At 49.1% G+C, this 19,794-nt stretch overlaps 1 protein-coding gene across 6 annotated transcripts in view; it reads right to left on the bottom strand.

The window, feature by feature from the left end:
• Positions 1 to 788: 788 nt before the first annotated feature.
• Positions 789 to 19,794, bottom strand: part of PTPN14 (protein tyrosine phosphatase non-receptor type 14) — a 153,148-nt gene continuing 134,142 nt past the window's right edge. For 5 of the 6 annotated variants that reach the window (XM_028152199.2, XM_028152202.2, XM_028152201.2 and 2 more), the window contains 6 exons: positions 17,073 to 17,216; positions 15,567 to 15,785; positions 11,755 to 11,883; positions 9,987 to 10,221; positions 5,966 to 6,129; positions 789 to 1,950 (listed from right to left, as the gene is read on the bottom strand). In XM_028152199.2, coding sequence (XP_028008000.2) covers positions 1,822 to 1,950; positions 5,966 to 6,129; positions 9,987 to 10,221; positions 11,755 to 11,883; positions 15,567 to 15,785; positions 17,073 to 17,216 — 1,020 coding nt within the window. In that variant the 3' untranslated portion in view covers positions 789 to 1,821. The remainder of the gene's footprint in view (positions 1,951 to 5,965; positions 6,130 to 9,986; positions 10,222 to 11,754; positions 11,884 to 15,566; positions 15,786 to 17,072; positions 17,217 to 19,794) is intronic. The other variant, XM_054711498.1, reaches the window with a different exon arrangement.

Raw genomic sequence — 19,794 nt, 5'->3', positions numbered from 1 at the left:
AGAGCTCGGCGGAAGTTATTAGACTCCTAGACTGATTCTTTAGACCTTGGGGTAGAAGACAGAAGGCCCTCCATCACCAGAGACTCTTGAATCTAAAGAAGAGAAAAACCATACCATCTGGCCAGATGTGAAGCTGAGTTGATTCCTATGCCAAAGCAGTTCATGGGGACCTGCATCCACACCCATCCGTTGGCGTGTGGTGACCGAAGTTACAGAGGCACACTCTTCTTCCTGGCTGATTTGAGGCCTTCTTTTTTCCTTGTATTTCCAGCCCAGGAATAGACAAAGAAGAAAATAAAAGCAGCAGCGGAAGAAGGCATGGCAGAACACCACAGTGATCAATTCAGAGAACAAAACAATTTAAAAGTTACATTCAAGAAAAACTAGAGAAGACAATCCCCCCCAAATTCAGCAAGATGGAAAGTGCGTGGAATATCTGTGTACTAACCTAAGAAATTCCGAAGCACAGGGGCCAGTGAAGGCCCAGGAAGAGACAAAGTGGGGACCGAGCTTCACTGAAGGCAGCGTTGACAGCACAAATGACCAGAGTGGGTTGTATGGAGAAAGGAGGGACCACACCACAGGGCTCTGTGCGTGATGAACTCCACCACGTTCATCATGGGGGCCAGGCCTACGATGATAGAGCCCTGAGCGGGCCGAGTTCTACTCTTGCAGACCAAAGTCTGGAGACGGCATTAGCACAGTGGGGTCACACTTGGTGTGGCTCCTGGCCAGGACCCCTGCTGAGAGTCAGCCCCCTCCACCCCCCCGCCCCGCCATAAATCAGCATTCTCAACTGTCTCCTTTATAACCTTTCCGATGACTTGGTGGCTCATGGGCAGACAGAACACCCCCAGCACCTTGACCTTCAGGCCCCTGTCCAGCACACCCATCCTAAATAAACACAGGATCAAGGGCCTTCCTGTCTCCTCTCTCTTCTCACTCCGGTCCATTAGCTTCTCTCAATCAGGCAAGAAGCCGAGCTGCACAGATGGCCTGGCCCTGGGCCTCCAAGGCCACCAGCCTGGCACCCACCGAGCAAATGAGGAGAAGCTGCAAGTACTGAGGGTGCAGCCCCTGGCGAGGAAACACAACCTCCAGAGCCCAGATCAGTGGGTGGTCAGAGAAAGATGCAAACAAAGCTCCCCATTCAGCCTGGGCAAGGATTACTGCACCGTAAATGCAGCCTTTCCACTAGCTGCTCCGGCTGTCACTCAAGGTTGGAGGAGGGACTGGGGGAAGACTACTGAGAATGAGGACCGAAGGAAGAAGGGAGGAATCTGTCCATCAAGGCTCCCGAGCCCAAAATGTAAGAGAAGAGCGTTTTTTTCCTTCAGAAAAAAAGGGATTGGCCCTAATCTTTACATTTTAGGATAAATTCGTTTTCTTGCCATCTTTGATTTGGACATGAGCAATTAAGCTGATGAATTTCAGGGTTGGTTACCCATCTGGCTGCAACTTCACCAGAGATGTGTTCCCTTCTGCCTCTGTCCCCCAAATGATCCACCAGGCGACCTTTCCCTACCAACATGTTACAATGCAGATCAGTCAAAATGTGGTTCCAATGAAAAGCACTACATTACCGTGAAAACTGCAATTACAATGATTCACACACGTTATTCCAAAGGGGGAAAAAATAAATTATCTCATATAAAATAATACATGATGTTTATGAAGAATCTTGGCTCCCGTGATGAGGGAGCCCGTGTCCTGCCGGCTCCAGCCATCCGTGCCCTGCTGGGGGAGCAGGCTTTGTCTGGAGGTGCCTCCCCATCTGCGAGATGGAGCTGGGTCCCTCTTCCCAGGGGCTGGGTCCGGGGGTTAAATGAGTCTGGAGTTTTGGAGGAACTGAATGAGGACCTGGTAGACAAACTTGTACTGAGCGATGGTCTGGATCATGAACATCCTTTGCTCCCGGAGGAGCCTCAGCATCATGGGCACTTCCACTTTCTGCAAAAGAGAAAAAGCACAAGGTCCTGAGAGGGGGGGCTTCCCTTGGGTATTTCCTCATTCCTTCGTCCACGAAGCATTCCCTCACTGTCCATGTGCAGGTACCGGAGACAGCAAAGGACTCAGCTCCCTGTAGATTTTCCCAATCAAAGACTTGATACCAGCAGTTGGAGAACCTGGATGGCATGTGCCACTGATGCGCTATTGTATTTTACTTTTAATATGTTTTTATTGACTCCAAAGAGAGGAAGGAAGAGGGGGATAGAGATGGAAACATCAAGGATGAGAGAGAATCATTGATCGGCTGCCTCCTGCACTCCCCATATTGGGGAATGAGCCTACAACCCGGGCATGTGCCCTGACTGGGAATAGAACTGTGACCCTGGTTCATGGGTCAACGCTCAACCACTGAGCCACACTGGCCAGGGATGTGCTATTTAAAATACAGACCAGTGTGTTAGAGAACACAGAGAGGCTGGAGTTAAACCCGACTGTTATTCTCAACTCTATCGTGGCCCAACGGTAGGATTTATGCCATCTCTTGATCTGCGTTTCTTCACCTGTAGATAAGGATAATGGTGCTTTCCTCCAATGGCACAGTGGCCCTGCCCAGGTTAGTGACTGACATGGGGTATAAGCTCCTGGATCACATAAAGTACCCACCTCCTGGATCATAATAAAGACATGCATGTAAAGCATTGAGCACAATGTCTGCACACAGTTCTTAAAGACCACACATGATCATTTTATAATGTTATGAAATGAACCATCACGTGCTAAAGCACCGCTCTACTTCCTCAGTGTGGGATATGGACACATTCCTTCATTACCTGTGTTACACAAGGGTGCGAATAAGACCCTTCCCACAGAGTTAACTGTAAAGGCTTCTCGAGTTGGGAAAACTGTTAGAATAGTGCCGGCACATGTAAACACTAAATACAGGTTAGCTGTTGTTATTGTATTTTCATTGTCGTCGTCATCATCACCATCACCTCCACTTCCATCTCTGCCACCACCACCACCATCATACTACCTCCACCACCACCCCCTCCACCACCTCCACTTCCATCCCCACCAGCACCACCACCACCATCTCAAGAGCCTGTGAGACTCAGCCCCAAGGACAGATTATCTGATAAGGTGCAGTCTGGAGATAAGACAAAGAAGGGTCCCTTGGTCCACAAGGTAAGAGTCCCCGTTGCCTTGAAGATTCACTCTCACAGGCTCTGAGGTCCACTGGCCCTAACCCAAGGAATTATGAGGCAGCTGATGCTTGCTCAGTCTTGCTTGGAAGGCATTTTCTCCTCCCTACTCTCTGAAGGAGGGATAACCAACTCAGAAAAGCAGGAAGACCAAGCCACCTTGCTATTTGGCTGGTGATAACCTGGTCGTTTGTAATTAACTCCAGGGGCCAAGAGAGAGTATTATAAACCATAAAACGCGTGGGCATTACAACGTGACAGGTAAACATTCTGCGACCAAAAGCAACGGGCCACAAAGAGGCTTTCTGGAACAGCCTGGGTGAGTCCCCTCCCATCCCTACCTCACAGGTGCTGACCTCACACATCTTTGTTTCAGGGGGAAAAGAAAAGGCATTTCACTGACAAAATTAAAACTGCATGGGTTAGAGAAGAAAACATAAAGGGAGTTAATCCAGAAGCCATGGAAAGGAGGCAGGAAAGTTTAGACAGGAAAATAATAGGACATGCAATTTCATATTTGTCAAAAAACACACACAAATGAACGAACTAAACGTGTTCCGCTCGTCTCCCAAAATAAGGGCTTGGAGCTTACTCGTCAGGCCTGAAGCAGAACAAAGCGGAGAACTTTTTTCTCCCTCACCATCTACCAACAGCACTGATGGGAAACGGGCAGATAAGGCCAGCTATATTTGTGCTGGGGAAGGGAAGTGAAAAATGAGTCATCCAGCTATCTTTGAATATCAATGGGAACAGAAGTCCCTTTTGGACTGACCACGTTCCGGCAAAGAATATTCTGGCGTGCGACTGGGCATGGAGGAAATCCGCTATGTTTGGACACACCAGAGAGAATTGAATCGCCCGAGCCCTCATCAAGTCCACGCGAGGCCCCAGTGGCCGGGTCCCGCCCCCGGTGCCATGCTGGCTCTGACATGTGCTGTGTACGTTCTACTGGGCCAGGAACATCTGGTGGTCAATGAGCCTTCGTGTCATCGCCTCACTGAGGCTTGGCCTTGGATGGGTCTCCAAAGAGCTCAAAACGGAACCATCGTTCATGTCAGACAAGACGGACAGAATAGCTTCTCAAGTTAAAAAGGAGGACGGGGGAGCAGAGGTGTGCACAGGGAATAGAGGAGAGAAGGGGAAGAAAGTGATAGGAGTAGGGAGAAAGAGACATGGGTGGGTGGGGGGCAGGAGATGATGAGGCCCTTCCTTCACCCCTGGAGCCCACAGCACCCCAGTGGAGCCCATGGTACCCCAGGGGAGCCCATGGGTCCCCTGGTTCCATTCCATCGTATCCCATCTCCCAGTGCTGAGTGGATTTGGGACTTGGCAAGCTCTCCACTCTACTAGAGACTTCCAATAGCGACAGAAACAAACAATCCAGAACTCTCATGTGAAACACAAGGATACAAACTCCTGGAAGATGGTGAAACCTCTGTGACGCAGTCTCAACTGATTCCATGAGGGGCATTTTGCTCCTCAACGGAACGTTCGGTGTTTTCCAACACTAGGCCACATCATTCCGGACTCCTCTCCTCCCCAGCAGCACAAGCATGCACCCTACAGACTGGGAGCTTCCAAAATGAACTTTTATAGGCAGGGAGGGAGTTTACAATCCTTTGAACATGTTTAAACTTAGCATTTATTGTTTTCCTGCAAGTTACACTATAACAAATTTCATGCGGTGGTACTCTTGATTTTCAAACCACGGATGGTAATGAGTAAATACGTGTATTACTATATAAATTCCTTTGCAGAGCGTGTGTTGTAACTTTCCCGAAAAGCTACCGAACCACTTGGAAAGTGTCCTCAGATCCTCCGAGCTGTGTAATTTGGACAAATGAACAAGAACCCAAGGACACTTGAGGCTGGAGGCAGAGTGGAGAAGGAAATAACGGGCCCGGGGCGGGGGGGGGGGGAAGTGGGGGGTAGAAGATCTCGTTTCTCACCGTGGCACCACTGCTTCGGAGCCACGTGGCTCCGGACAAGCCACTGAACAGTGTCTGGGCCTCAGTTTCCCCATCTGTAAGGCAGGAGGCCTGGCACATGCCCAGCCCCTCTACGTGGCTGCTATGAGGACCCCACTAAGACAAAAATAACAACAGCCATGCTAAGCCCCATATAAATAAACAGCGGGCGGTCTCTGGCCCCCATTGCTGCTTGTTTCATCTAAAGCCCCTGAGAGTAAAGAGCTGGCTAGAGCGGGAAGGGGATGCCACGCACCATGTGGGCAACACATTGGCCACAGCCCCTGCTTCAGAGAGAGGAGCTGGGCGTGACCTTGGCAAAGGCACTCAGATGCCCACTTCGCTCTGTCACTCCAGCCACTGCCAGTCTAGACCGGAGCCAGCAACAACAACCCCCTTTAGAGAAAACCCCCCTCTGAAGGATGCCAAAGCTTTGTACACTACACGCATTTTCACGTAGGCTGGAGGCCAACACACATCCCACACACGCCAGACGCATCGAAACTACATGTGACCAAACCACGCACCACGGGAAAGCCCCCACAATGAAGCCAGACTGCCTACGCAACGCTGCCGACTGCTGGAAGTCCATGCCGACGAAGATCGGGCTTTCTAACCGGTCCCTACGGCACACGCCGATCTCTCTGTATGAGACGGGTGTCAGCACAGGGCAGTGAAAGACGACGGATACCCGGGGCTGGGAAGGTCAGAGCCAGAGCAGGGATCAGGGCTGTGGAAAGCTCTTGTCAGGACAGAGGGAATCGGGCCCGGGAAAGAAGGCGCAGGCCTGGCCAGGGCGCAGCTCTGTCCCCAGGTGGAGGGCTCGGGAGGCCCCGGGTGACTCACTTCGTTGTGCTCCAGGCAGTAGATCATCAGCTCGGAGAGGATGACCACGCCGGTGCGGCCCACGCCCGCGGTGCAGTGGACCACGATGGGCGGGTGCCGGCTCTGGGTGCCCTCCAGCATGCTGTTGGTGTGCCGGCGCACCGACTGGATCTCCTCCAAGTAGGCTGCAAGACAAAGGGCACGTCCGTCATGGGAGCCCCGCGTGGCTTTGCATCCGGGAGACGGGGGAAGCCAAAACGGACGGGGAATCTTTCTTTCTTTTTCTTTTTTTTTTTTTTTAAGTGACAATGATTTACAGTTCTTACAAGACACTAATTATTTGGCTGGTACCCACGGTACAGTCCCGGAGCCAGAAAGGACCAGCTGGGAGTCAATTAGTCCATGGGAGAATTTGTCCTTTGAATTAAATAGTTCTTTTTTAAAAAATTAAATTCGGTTTTCCCCTCTGCAAATCCCCAAGTCCCCCAAGCAGATGAGTCTCGACATTACTTACAGCAATTCCTCCCGTTAACAGACGGGGATCAGAGCACCGGCGAGGTCCCCTTGAAACGCCCGCCTGGCAGCGCCCGTGTCTGGTGGGAAGAGCCTCCATCTGCCCTCTCCCTTCCCCTCACTGAATGAGCGCATGTCAACCGAGGCTCCACTTCATTTTTAGATTTTAAAATAGACATCGGGGGGGGGGGGCCTGCTTTACAGCTTGGATTCCAACTGGTTGCGTAGCTCAAGGTAAGCCACCCCCCTGCCCCACTTCTGGAGGCCACATGTTTGGGGGGAGTCGTGCCACCTCCCCCATCCCTCCCAGCATCTGCCTAGCTCAGCAGGGCGAGGGGGAGGGGGGTCTGTTCACTACTCCATTGGGGCACAAGTGAAAAATTACACTGTCCTTCATGACCGTAAAAAAAATAAGGGTATAAATGTACTTCTCGAACAGTCCAGCAAGTGGAGAAAGTCGATTAATAAATGAGATTTTGTAGCCGCTGGCTCAGGGAGAAGCAGGTTGGAAGGCCTGGGCACTCAGAAAGGAAAGGCTCACCCTGATGGAGCTATATACACGGGACTGGGGGAGATGCTCCAAATGGTGAAGAGGAAAAAGGGCATGCCACCTGGTCTGGTTCATCTAGAAGCATCTGTTTTACATACAGTCAGTAAGAACTGTTTTCCTTATCCGCTTATCTCATTACAGAGTCATTCAGTTTACCAAATAAACAACTATTCCTGCCTGGTTGGTGTGGCTCAGTGATGGAGCGCTGACTTATGAACTAGGTCACTGGTTTGATTCCTGGTCAGGGCACATGCCTGGGTTTCAGGCTTGGTCCCCAGTGTGGGACAAGCAGGATGTTTCTCTCTCTCGCCCCTCTCTCTAAAATCAATAAATACATTAAAAGAAACACAACACCTATTACTACTAGCACCACCAGCAGTCATGTAAAATGTGAGAGAACAAAACAAAATAAAAAAATAAAAAAAAAAACAACAGAGGGAAGACAACCTGAGATGACTAGACTGGTTGCTACTGGGTACCAGCATGAGCTACACTGTGCATGGCATTCTCTTCCCAGTGTTTCTGCGAGGGGGAAGGGATATTGGGCGACTAAGCATTCTGTCTGACAAAAGGCAATGTTCCCAAACAAGAGACAGGGTTTTCTTGTGCTAAATTATAAAGTGAAAGAAATTATCAATATGGCGGATGCTACCATCTAATGGTGTTTCATAAAACACAGAGGAACTGGATTTGAATGGATGCTTCCTCTAGCACTCGTACTAACACCTGTGAAGACCTCTGGAGGCTGGCCCTCGGCCCTCTGTATCCAGGGAATCGGATGGAAACACGGGCAGAAATCTTTTCGCGTTCTCAAAAAACTTGAGAGAGCCAACGTTTCTAGGACCCAACTCGACACACTTATCTGGAGTCCCTTAGACATGTAAATGAACACAAACTGTTTAAAAATATTTTCTATATTTTTTTCAGTAATTTAGATTGGCCTTCCCTCAGTTGGTTCTGATTTTAAAGGTTTGGCTATCATTTTAACCACCTTATCGACTCAACCTTATGTTATCAGGGCTGTTAGTCAATCATCAAACTGGTCTACTTTTTTTTTTTTTTTAACTGATCTACTTTTATTGTTCCCATGTTCTGTGTCTTGGAGAAAATTCTAATTAGTCAATTAGGGAAGGATTACTAGAAAGGAACCAAAAGAATACTATTGTGAGGAAAGCGAGTTCTGCGGAGGTCTGTGCCCTCCCTTATTAATATCTGAGCTACAGGAAACTGACCTCAGCAAATCACAAACCCTCTCGATCACGCGCTAGATTCTTTGATTCCAATCATCTTTCTCTTCTCTACTTTCAGTGTCCAACTCCAGTACCATCATCGCTTTAGTGGGAAATTAAACGCCTTTATCAACGTATAAGTATGCATAGAAATCATTCTGTTGGAATTTGTGAAATGGTACATTTAGATATTTAAAAACCTATCTTCTCTCTCTTCTCCCCCCCCCCCCCCCCCCGCTCCCAGCTGCCCATTTTAAATGAATATCAAAATGAACTCAAGGTGTTGACATGGCTCAACACCCCAATGATGGGCCCTTGGCAGTGGTCACAGGTACTCCACCAGCTGGAGGGCCAACAACACAGCAGGTGTAACACTAAACCTGCAGAGAGCCCCAGGCCTCTTCCCAGCTGGGTCAGGGAGGAGTGGGCTTTCCCCTCAGGCATAGGACATTTAGGCAAGGGAAGGAAGGGGGAGCCCTGCAGCCGTCACCACAAAGCAGATGACAGTATCGATCTCACCCCTGGACTGGAATCACTGGCCTGCTGTTCTCATGGGACCTGGAGTACCTTTCACGTAAAGACCGCTACATGCATGTCTGCGTTCTAAGAGCCTGACCCGGGGCCTGGCGCGTGGTGAGCACACACCCAGCGTCTGGCCTTGCAAATAAAGTACTGCACGTAACCTGGGTGACTTCGCTTCCAGGGTAAGCGTCTGCTGGAAAAACATAAATGAATGAAGCCAAAATTAAGAGTTTCAAAACTACAAGTTGATTTCCAGAATTCTTCGTGTCTTAATCACCGTTCCTGATTGAAACTTACTGCTTTCGGGAAATACAGGGCTTGTGAGAGCAATAAATTAAAAAATAAAGGTCTTTGTAAAAATGTTACCGTGGTGTTGTATGTTTTTTTTGTGGTAAAATATACATAACATTTACCATTTTAGTCATTTCTAAGTGCACCATTCAGTGGCATTAAGTATGTTCACAATATTGTGCAAGCATCCCCACTATCTATTCTAGAATATTTTTTGTTGTCCCACACAAACGTTGTACCAGTCACATAATAATTTCTTATTCCCTTCCCCGTAACTCCTGGTAACATCTTTAATACTTTCTATCTCTATGAAGCTGCCCTTTCTGGGTACCTCATGTAAGTGAGTCATACAATATTTGTCCTTTTGTGTCTGGCTTTATTTTACTTAGCATGTATGTTTTCTTTTTCTTGAAGATTTCTTATTGATTTTTTTCTACGAAGTGAAGGGAGATGGGGATAGAGAGAGAGAAACATCGACATGAGAGCCAAATATCCATCAGCAGCCTCCTGCATGCTCCCTACCGGGGATCGAGCCCACGACCCGGGCATGTGCCCTGACCGGAAATGGAACCAGCAACCTTTCGGTGCAGGGGACGATGCCCAACCAACTGAGCCACACCAGCCAGGGCTTACTTAGCATGTTTTCAAGGTTCCAACATGTGTCAGAATAATGATTCATTCACGAGGAAAGTTCTAAATCCAGGTGGAATCAATTAGTTTACCACAGTTTTAACTTACTTGCATAAAAGGTAAAGAGAATAAGGTAAGTGACCTACAGTATATTTGTCTTCTCTGTCCCGCATAAGAAGGGATGGATACGTCCCCGTTATAATACTTTTGCCACTTAACAGAAAGCGTCCTCTCTTTCCATTTCACCTCCAACAGATCAGACCACTGACTCAGTTGGTAAAACCCTGGCTGGGAAGGGAACACTTACACAGAAACCCTTGGACATCCTCGGGGCAGCCGTGATCTGGCCAGTCAGTATACTGCAAATGCCACACCGTCCTTTCCTGCCCAGACAAAAGGTGCTTGACCTTCAAGCCGGTGGTTGCATAGCAACCAGAATCTGTCCGGAACTTCGTGGTGACCTTGAACTTGCCATAGGTGGCTGAGCTGTGCTTGGAACCCAGCTTGGGCCAGTAGCGGTGGCTCTTGGTGCGTCCGCCCTCCTGAATCACAACACAAAGGTAAAGTTGGAAGTTAGTCAGGGGAAGCAAGCGCTTATCCTCTTAATCTTAAAATCTGAGCGTAGGGGAGAACGTGAATAGCTTCTAAGTCACTAACTCAGTAGCACTGTGCAGTGTCTCTCGCAGATTAGATCCTACAAATCTTTGCTAAGACCCATAAGAAGATGTACAATGGCAGCTACGGCAATGGAAAATTTAAAAGATTCACAACTGAGCTGCAGTTGAATGTTCGAGAGAGAAGAGCCAGAGCGGCGGAGGCTAGAGGTGAGAACACGCTTGGGGTGTTAAAGAAACAGGGGGAAGGTGGTAGCCAGGAGGTCGGAAAGGCCTCCTGGTCCGTGGGAGGCAGTTTGGATTTCACTCCCCGGACAGTGGGAAGCTGCCCAAGGGGATGGGGCCACCTTAGACAGGGGAGTGACAGCGTCTTAGTGGTCAATCTGGGTCACACTCTGCATTTCCGATGTTCAGCCCAGGGCTCTCTCTATTAGACCACACTGAGAGAGAGAGAGAGAGAGACATCTATGTGAGAGAGAAACACCAATCGGTTGCCTCCTGTATGTGCCCCAAATGGAGATCAAACCCTCAACCTAGGTATGTGCCCTGACTGGGAATCGAACCCGCAAACCTGGTGTACGGGACGACGCTCCAACTGAGCCACCCAGCCAGGGCCACCGCTATCTTCCAATGGGCCGTTCTGGAAAGCAACTGCTCGGAACAGTCCATGTGACTTTTTTCAATTATCTCTGTTCCCCGCTTTTAAAAATTATTAGCAAGGGGGCAACACCGTAAGTATTGGTAAAAACCACACGAAGCTATTCCCTTAAATGACTTCAAAACGCAAGTTAAAATGGATCGAAAGGGACAAAAGGAAGTGGTTAAGATAAAACACTGAGCATGTGACAAGAAAAGAAACATAAAACATCTCCCCACCCCCCCCCCAAAGACAGCAACTCCCGGTGAACTGCTCGGTGGTGTGCGCCCATTTTCATAACGGAGACGTCTCTAGTTACAACGGAACAACTGTGTGACTTGGCAAGGGAAGAGAACACATTTTTTTCTCTCCTAAAGAATAAAGAGCCTCTACAGGACCCACAGCGCCCGTCTCCTTCTGCGATAAGCATGACGGACGTCAGCTGGCCATGGCCGTGGTTGGAACAAGCGCCGATGCACCCACAGCAGCCCAGGTTCTCGAGTCCCAGGGCAAAGACTCTGGATGGTGTTGCCTGGCACACAAAAGTGAGCTGGTTCTTTCTGGTTTAATTTCCTTTCATGGCAAGGCAGGGAAAAGAGTGAAAAGCTGATGAAAATGGGAGCCAACAGGTTATCTTTGGGAAACAAAACCCATCTACGTGGACGTGAGAAGAGGAGACACGTGCAATGCCCACGGAAGAGGATTTGCAGAGAAATGGTGCCACAGGAAGCAGTACGGAGCAGCCAAGTCCCCGGCACAAAGCCCATTCTCTGGCCACCCCTCCCCTCCCCCTAGGACAGGGGGCTGCCGGCCACGCCCCTTACCTCCTCCGCGGTGACCATGGCGATCACGTTGGCTCCCTGCTCCCACACCATCTGCCAGAAGTCGTGGCACGTGTGCGGCAGGGGCCCCTGCGTGGCGATGTAGTGCCATTCGGCCCCGCCAACCACCACCTACAAACCAAGGAAAGCATCGGTGAGGCAGCCCCCAATCCAGGACGGCGTTACCTGCTGACCACGGGGCGGCCACATGGCTCTGTGCCAACATCAAAACCCCCGAGGCCACAGGGGGCTACGGAGACATTCTCGCATGAAAATGCTATTTAACCCTTTTTTCTTACTGCAACCCCCAGGAGTTATGTACGAACCAGTGCATTTTTTAAAAGCACACATATACATAAACATATCCACACACACATACACACACGTTAGATGAATATGCATGTGTGTGTGTGTGTGTGTGTGTGTGTGTGTGTAGCCTAACAGAATTTATTACAAAAACAAGAGTTATGCTTATGTGCCATGCACTTTGATCATTTCCATTCTTTTCTCTATTCTAGTCTATTTACAAACAAAAAAACCCACCAACAACACCCAAACTGGTCCTGACTCTAAGTCAGTGGTTCTCAGCCTTTCTAATGCCGCGACCCTTTAATACAGTTCCTCATGTTGTGGTGACCCCCAACCATAAAATTATTTTCGTTGCTACTTCATAACTGTAATTTTGCTACTGTTAATGAATCGTAATGTAAATATCTGTGTTTTCCGATGGTCTTAGGCTCTACAGCAGCGGTTCTCAACCTGTCGCGACCCACAGGTTGAAAACCGCTAGCAGGGTCACCTAAGACCATCGGAAAACACAGATATTTACATTATGATTCATTAACAGTAGCAAAATTACAGTTATGAAGTAGCAACAAAAATAATTTTATGGTTGGGGGTCACCACAACATGAGGAACTGTATTCAAGGGTCGCGGCATTAGAAAGGCTGAGAACCACTGCTCTAAGTGGACTCTACACCCCACTGCTATACCGTGACCCCCCCCCCCCCCCCCCGTTTGAGAAACAGTGCTCCGCGGCGTCCTGTCAAGCAATGACGACGTCCACCGTGGAATAAGACCCTCCCGGAGGAATGTCTTTCTGCTGCTGCGGGCCTGATAAGCAGAGTGTCATGCACCTCGGCTGTACCCGCCCCTCCCTGTGCCACACACGGTGGAGGCGTCACGAAGGCACTTAAGTCAACCACACGTGATATTTTGCCATTCCCAGCGTCCAGCCAAACTCGGGAGCCGTGAGATGGTTTTAGAAACTAAAATCGCTACCCCATACAGCTCCGAGCGGCCTTGGGAGGAGAGTTCTGCAGCTGTAAATTGCAGCGGCGGACAACCATAAGTAAGTTGTGAGCTGAGTGCTGAAGGCCGTGCCATCCGGGGGGAGATGGTGGCCTTTGCAAGGATTCTTCCACGTCCCCTTCCATCCCTGCGCCTTGGCATTGCAAAGTCAGGCCCCTCCCACCCCACCAGGGCAGATCTCTACCTAGTTCTAGGAGCAATGCAGTGGTCATGGTTTGAAACTTTTCCCCCTCATTTGTTTTATGAAACTAGCTGCTAACTTGATTCAAACAAAAACAGTGTCAGTGAACTGCCTCATTACACAAGGCATGTTTAGGTCAATGCTGGCAAGCCAGATCCGTAGTCCAAGTTCCGGGGGGAGATAACATCCATACAGCTGCTGGCTGGCCAGGCGCTGGGTTATCTGTGGAGCTGTGGCTTTAAACATTAGCCTCCCTGGCATCCAACATATATAGGAACCGTAAATACTTGCAGAGCCTGCTGCCGCTGCCTGGGGCCTTCCAGCAAATTCCAAGTATTGACAGGAGGGTATTAAAAACTGCATTAAAAACACAACCACCACTGCTACGGAGGTAGATTTCACAGATGTGGTTCCACCTCTGGAGCAAATCAATCTGCTCTGTGTTAACGGCTGCTCGGAACCCGGGGAGCAAATGCTGGCAAGGTACACCGCTCGCTTCCAACAGCACGGACAAGTTCTCGCAAGCTCTGCGGGTCTATTAAACGCACCCATGTCTAACCCAGATCCACGAGATGGAACGTGGGCCCCGGAGAGCACCGAGGAAGGGAATGCCTCTGCTCAGTACACCCCGTGGGCACGGCTGATGCCCGGGGACAGCTTTTTCCAGACAGCAGATGGGAAATGGGAGAGGAGACTGGGCCATAGACGAAGACAGTGTAACATCGCCACAGAAGATTTCCATAGACTTGCTATCAAGAAGCAGCTGTGGGAGCCGCATCCTTGTGTGACTACATTATTCTGGCCACGGTTTGTCAAGCCAGACGAAGCCCATGGCACGCACCATCGTCAGTTTACTTAAGACTGGTTTCCTGGGGCTCGTTTTTTTTTTTATTGTTTTCGTTCTCATTCTCAAAAATGAGAGCAAAATATGCAACCTGATCCAGGATAATACTCCTTTATATTTCTTTTGACAGTACTTCCTGATACATTAAAAAAATATATGTGGTTATCTATGCCCTGTGTGCAAAAACACTTACACCCCACCCTGGTTCACTTTTCATATTTTGATTCAAAACTGTTAGAACCGATACAGGAGCCAGACATCTGGCTGTGTTTTGGAGGCTCAAAGGAATCTACCAAGGATCTGGCTATACAGTTGAAAAGTCCAATGAAGAAAGGAAATAACTCTGGACAAAGCCAGAAACAGGTTTCTAAGGTTACCGATCATACCAGACTCATAATGTGAACCTTCTCCTGTTTAAAAACGTCCTGTAACAACGGCTCTAACAGCGGTACGTGAATAAATTCTTTTATTTCAGACGGGAGAGCAAATGGTGACGATCTAAACACATATGTTCTGTTATCAGGGACACGGAGGAAGGTAAGCGATTTAGGAAACATCTAACACGAGCATCCTTATCTCTGAATTCCAACTGGGGCCAAACTAAGCTGACTAATTTTAAAGTCTATGAAATACTGAGATAAAAACGTTTACGTTTCTGAAATATTAACAAAAATGTAATGACCCTAACGCAGTGGTCGGCAAACTCATTAGTCAACAGAGCCAAATATCAACAGTACAACGATGGAAATTTCTTTTGAGAGCTAAATTTTTTAAACTTAAACTTCTTCTAACGCCACTTCTTCAAAATAGACTCACCCAGGCTGTGGTATTTTGTGGAAGAGCCACACTCAAGGGGCCAAAGAGCCGCATGTGGCTCGCGAGCTGCAGTTTGCTGACCACGACCCTAATGCCCTGGATAAGGAGGCAAATCTTGCAAGAGTCACTAGCAAGCTCACCTCCATGGTTTATGATGACATTTGCCCACTCTTCTAAATATCATGCAACTTTGGGACATCAGGTGTTAAACGCATCACCTGTTCTATTACCAGGGAGAATGCTAAGTTTTGTGACCTCTGAGCATCATAAAAGCTTCAGTGACAGTAAGATAATGCCTGTGACTCCCAAAGTCTCCATGGTCCGCTCATTACAAATGGAAAAGGACAATCCTCAGGTTCTCCTGAGTTTGGGGGAGAGTTATAACCCACAGAGAGAAGAAAAAGTTAAATCCTCTGTAAAGAGCAAACTTCAGAAATAGCTGACCCGAGGTTTTGCCAAGGCCGCCAGCTTCCTTCTGTCTGCAGAGCTGGGCATGCCCTTCCAGTTGAGTCAGAAAAGCCCAGAAGTTCAAAAACATTCCCTTGGGGTCTGGGGACAAGCCAAGATGCACAGTGGCAGCCGTCCTACATCTTTCTCTCTCTACATTTTTACCTTTAACCCCGGCATCGTCGACAAACCCTCCCAGCAGGCTCCCCGGCTCACCTTGATGTGGGAGGCGTTGATGTAACCTGTGTTATTTTCTTTGGTCGGGATCAGCTCCACGCGATTCTCCTCGTAGGGGACAACCTCGCGGATCCGGCTGCGCTCGGCATTTTCTGGCAGAGCCGCTGTGCTGAAAATGCCATTCGCCTTTTTCTTTGGGATTTGCTCGTATTCTGTGAACACCATTCCCTCTTCCAGCTTCTTCTTCAGGGTCCTGAACTGCAACAGAAATGAACCTTCAGCTCACTGAACGATCTCCTCCCCCCGCCCCCCCGAAATCCCAACAAAACCACCGGGTTTCTTTAAATAGTGACAGGGAGGCTGCTAGTTAAGTAGTGTTAAGATGCCCAAAGAATGCTTGATTATTTGGTCTCATTAGTAACCACAGTGCTAGTTTCCGCTGTCCAACCACCAATTTCCTTCTCATTCACAGCTTCAACAGGACAAATCTGCGAAGAGCCAGGCAAGGGGTGAAGTTCAAAAGTGGTATTTGTGTTACTCACACACTCTGTTTAAAGTCTTAATGTGAGGAGATTGTTATTCCTAATTATCCAAACCCCCCTTTTCTCCACGTATACAGCCCATTTTACTGAGACGAATATTAAGAGGATGCTGGTCCATAGTCCTGCAGTTCTGGGGATGTATACCCCCCTCTCGATTTATTTTTCCCACGGCCAAACTACCAATTACAATAATAGGTACTGATTGGATTAAATCAGTGGTCGGCAAACTCGTTAAGTCAACAGAGTCAAATATCAACAGTACAACGACTGAAATTTCTTTTGAGAGCCGAATTTTTTAAACTTAAACTTCTTCTGACGCCACTTCTTCAAAACAGACTCGCCCAGGCCGTGGTATTTTGTGGAAGAGCCACACTCAAGGGGCCAAAGAGCCGCAGTTTGCCGACCACGGGATTAAATCATTCCTCTCAAGTCCCTTCTGGCTTTAAAAACACCCTAATACTTCATATATACCGACAGGAATCTAAAACCTGGATGCTATGAGCACTTGATGCCGGCTTCTTTAACCTCTGATTGCAATTTCAGGAGCTAAAGGAACACACACTCTCCACCTCGGAAACACTAACATGCACCTTATTCTGACCGTGGGTGGAGGGGGTGGCGTTACAGAGAATTCTATAAATGCTAATCATTCATAAAAATCCCAGACACCGAGAGCCACAGCAATCGTTTTGCAACTTTCTCGGGTTTGCAAAAAGGGAAAGGGGCCCGAAGGAGCGGTTTGACCCAGGCCACGTGGCCCGTGAGGGGCGTCGGGGGCTGGTCTCTCGGTCAGTCGTCACTGCGCCACCTTGACAAAGACACAGTAGGTACTTGGAAAGGGACCCACTGAACACAACACAGTGAGACCACGTCTTGCTAATCTCAACCTGAAGAATTAATTCATCACCTAGACCTCGGAGCTGGCATGTTCGGGCAAGGAGAGCGCTCAGGAATCCGAAGAGCACGGGGAATGAATCACATGCTTGACAAGCCCAGGGCTTACCCTCTCGTCCATGAGAATCCGGGTGCCATCAACTCGGCCGTCTTCCCGCCCCGAGACCCGCGCCACCGAGAGGCCATTCAACGCTGCCAACATCAGAGGCCGCTTCTGCGCCTCCAGGCCTGCCATCTTCTGCTTCTCTAGATTCTTGCGGCAAGAAAAGGCATGTTCTCATTGTTTACAATACCGGCAGAATTCTGGAATGTGTTTTAATCTCCCCAAATCTGTGACTCCCCAGCCAAGGAATGCAGACAACCACCATTAGTAGGGCGAATTCAAACACAGCCTGCCCATTACTTCCCACAGCGTGCCTGAGGAAGCCCGTCCCTCCAGGACTCCTGTGCTTTTGGTTTAAAGCAGATGAATAAACGAACACACAACAAACAAATAATAGCAAAGGCTGCGCCGAGCCCAGCCGGCATGGCTCAGTGATTGAGTGTCGACCTATGAACCGGGAGGTCACGGTTCGATTGCTGGTCAGGGCACATGCCTGGGTTGTGGGCTCGATCCCCAGTGTGGGGCCTGTAGGGGGCAGTCAACCAATGATTCTCTCTCATCATTGATGTTTTTCTCTCTCTCTCTCCCCCTCTCCCTTCCTCTCTGAGATCAATAACACATTTTTAAAAAGATAAATAAATAAAGCATACAAACAGATGAGGGTTCCAGTTTGAGATTTTGATCCAAACGGAAGTGAAACCAACCTGCAGACTCTTTTGGCCACCACAAGTGAGGGGACCACCTTACCCTTGGTTTCTTTTCAAGCCTTCTAGGTATTTTTTTCTTCTTCTTATTCTATCATTTATAAATGTATTCCCCAGAGAGCAGTGTCTTGCTAGAACCGCGGTGCTGGCAGATGGCACGGAGTTAGAGGAACATTCTGACCGTGGGTGCAGGGGATGGCATCACGCTCATCCCCTCAGTGGCCGCTGCGGTCGGAGTGGAGCCCGGGTTTGTGAAGTTATGACACTTCCACCAGGGCCGACCCCTCAGGCCTACAAACGGAGCGTCTCAGAGGAGGATTGTGAGAAGAGGACCCAGGAATGTCAGCCACAGAGCGGAAGACTGACAAATAGTGACCCTGGTTCCTCTAGCCCAGGCAGATTTTGAAGAGGTTGAATTTAAATTTGGGTGTTTTTTTTTTATTTGTTGGCTTCCAAGTTTGTTTTTCTGAGAGAGAAAAACTGTTCTCCTGTTCTCTCTTTAGCTGGGAACTGGTTTCACAATTCTGCAAAGTTTTGAGAGGACAATAATTGGGGCCTTCCCAATGGTTCTGCTTCTGTCCCGGACGGGGCCTACGGCAAATGGTCAGGAACTCACCTAGTGAGAAACGAAAGCCCCGTGGAAAACTGTATCTCTTAGCCTCTTCTCACTTATCATATCAGCTTATTGCCAGAGATTTTAAAAAATAATAATAACTCAAAGATCTGAGGAAGCCTTTGCACTTCCCTGCAGCTGATTCCTGGCTCCGGGGCTACAGATGTGAAATGTCCTTAAGCAGCAGTAGGAGCCAGAAAGAGGAGCTATGGAGACAGCAGGCCTGAGTCAACCACTCAACACACCAGCAGCTCCTGAAATATGGAGAGTTGGCTGCAGGGCAAATTCTCACCATGCCTGTCCCCTCGGGTTCCCATCGGTGTAACTTTCTCATTGCTCTTACCCTGGCGAGGCCCAGGCAGCCTCCTCTTCTTATCTATCCCTGAGAAGCCCAGCAAAAGCTGCCCATCGGTGCGGAGGGCAGAGAAGCACCCGAGACGTGGGGAGGAGGTTGGGGTGGTTTCTTCATAAAAAGCCAGGTGCAGAACCACCTGGCCCTGTCGCCATCGTGCCTGGCACACTGGTTTGCTGACGAACCTCCTAACCCTGCTCTGAGGTCCGGACCCCAGCCCGGGGAGGAGTCCTTGGGCTCCTGAGTGGACAGGTTTTGGGAAAAAGTTCAACAGTAGGGATGGGGTCACGATGTTCCTGAACTACGAGTTAAGGGGTACAATCCGCTATTCACGATGAGCCCCCCGGACGGGATGGGACAGCACGTGGGACACACAGCGGAAACCCCGGCTCCTCGGTGTTATGCAGGAAGCTCTGGGCAGGGAACCAGCGCCCTGGGTTCAGCTGAAGGCTTTTGTTTAATACAGGTAACGAGAGAAGTGGAGGAATTCGACCAAAATGAGGCAACGGGACTGTGGAGGCAGCAATAAGCATCAAGTGAGCAAAGTTTAGATTGACAGGCTGAGGTGTGTTACAGGAGTCTGGGGCCAAGAAGTGCTGAAAACCCTTTTCTACCAGTAAGTCCCTTTTTCCAAGCTGGGAAAGCGCTCCCCTGAGGCGGCCACCCTCGCACTTCCTCTCCCAGCCCGCAGGTTGTACTGCCAGAGGCCCAAGCACCTCCCCCACCATTTCCCTCTGGGTTTGCCGACCGTGGGAACAGTTACACGTGGGCCATTCCACGGATGGCCATCCTGAGAGGATGGGGAGGCTCGAAGGTTTGTCTGAAGTAGGGAAGTTGTTGCGGATTAGATTCTGAACCCCGGAACGTGGCTGCCTTAAAACATTGGCCCTTGACGGTTCTTTCCAGGTTGATTCCCACTGTGCATGTGTGTGTGCATGTGTGTGGGTGTGTGTGTGCATTCACATACATGTATCTGAATTCTTAATAGACTAAGCTTTACGGGGAATTGCAGCTCAACAGTAAACTTCCAAGTTTACTGTAACTTTCTTGGCTTTGTGT

This window comes from Eptesicus fuscus, chromosome 22 (genome assembly GCF_027574615.1).
Source record: "Eptesicus fuscus isolate TK198812 chromosome 22, DD_ASM_mEF_20220401, whole genome shotgun sequence".
Lineage (NCBI taxonomy): Eukaryota > Metazoa > Chordata > Mammalia > Chiroptera > Vespertilionidae > Eptesicus > Eptesicus fuscus.
Note: the sequence above shows the minus strand (reverse complement) of the source record. Positions and strands in the feature narration are given on the sequence as shown.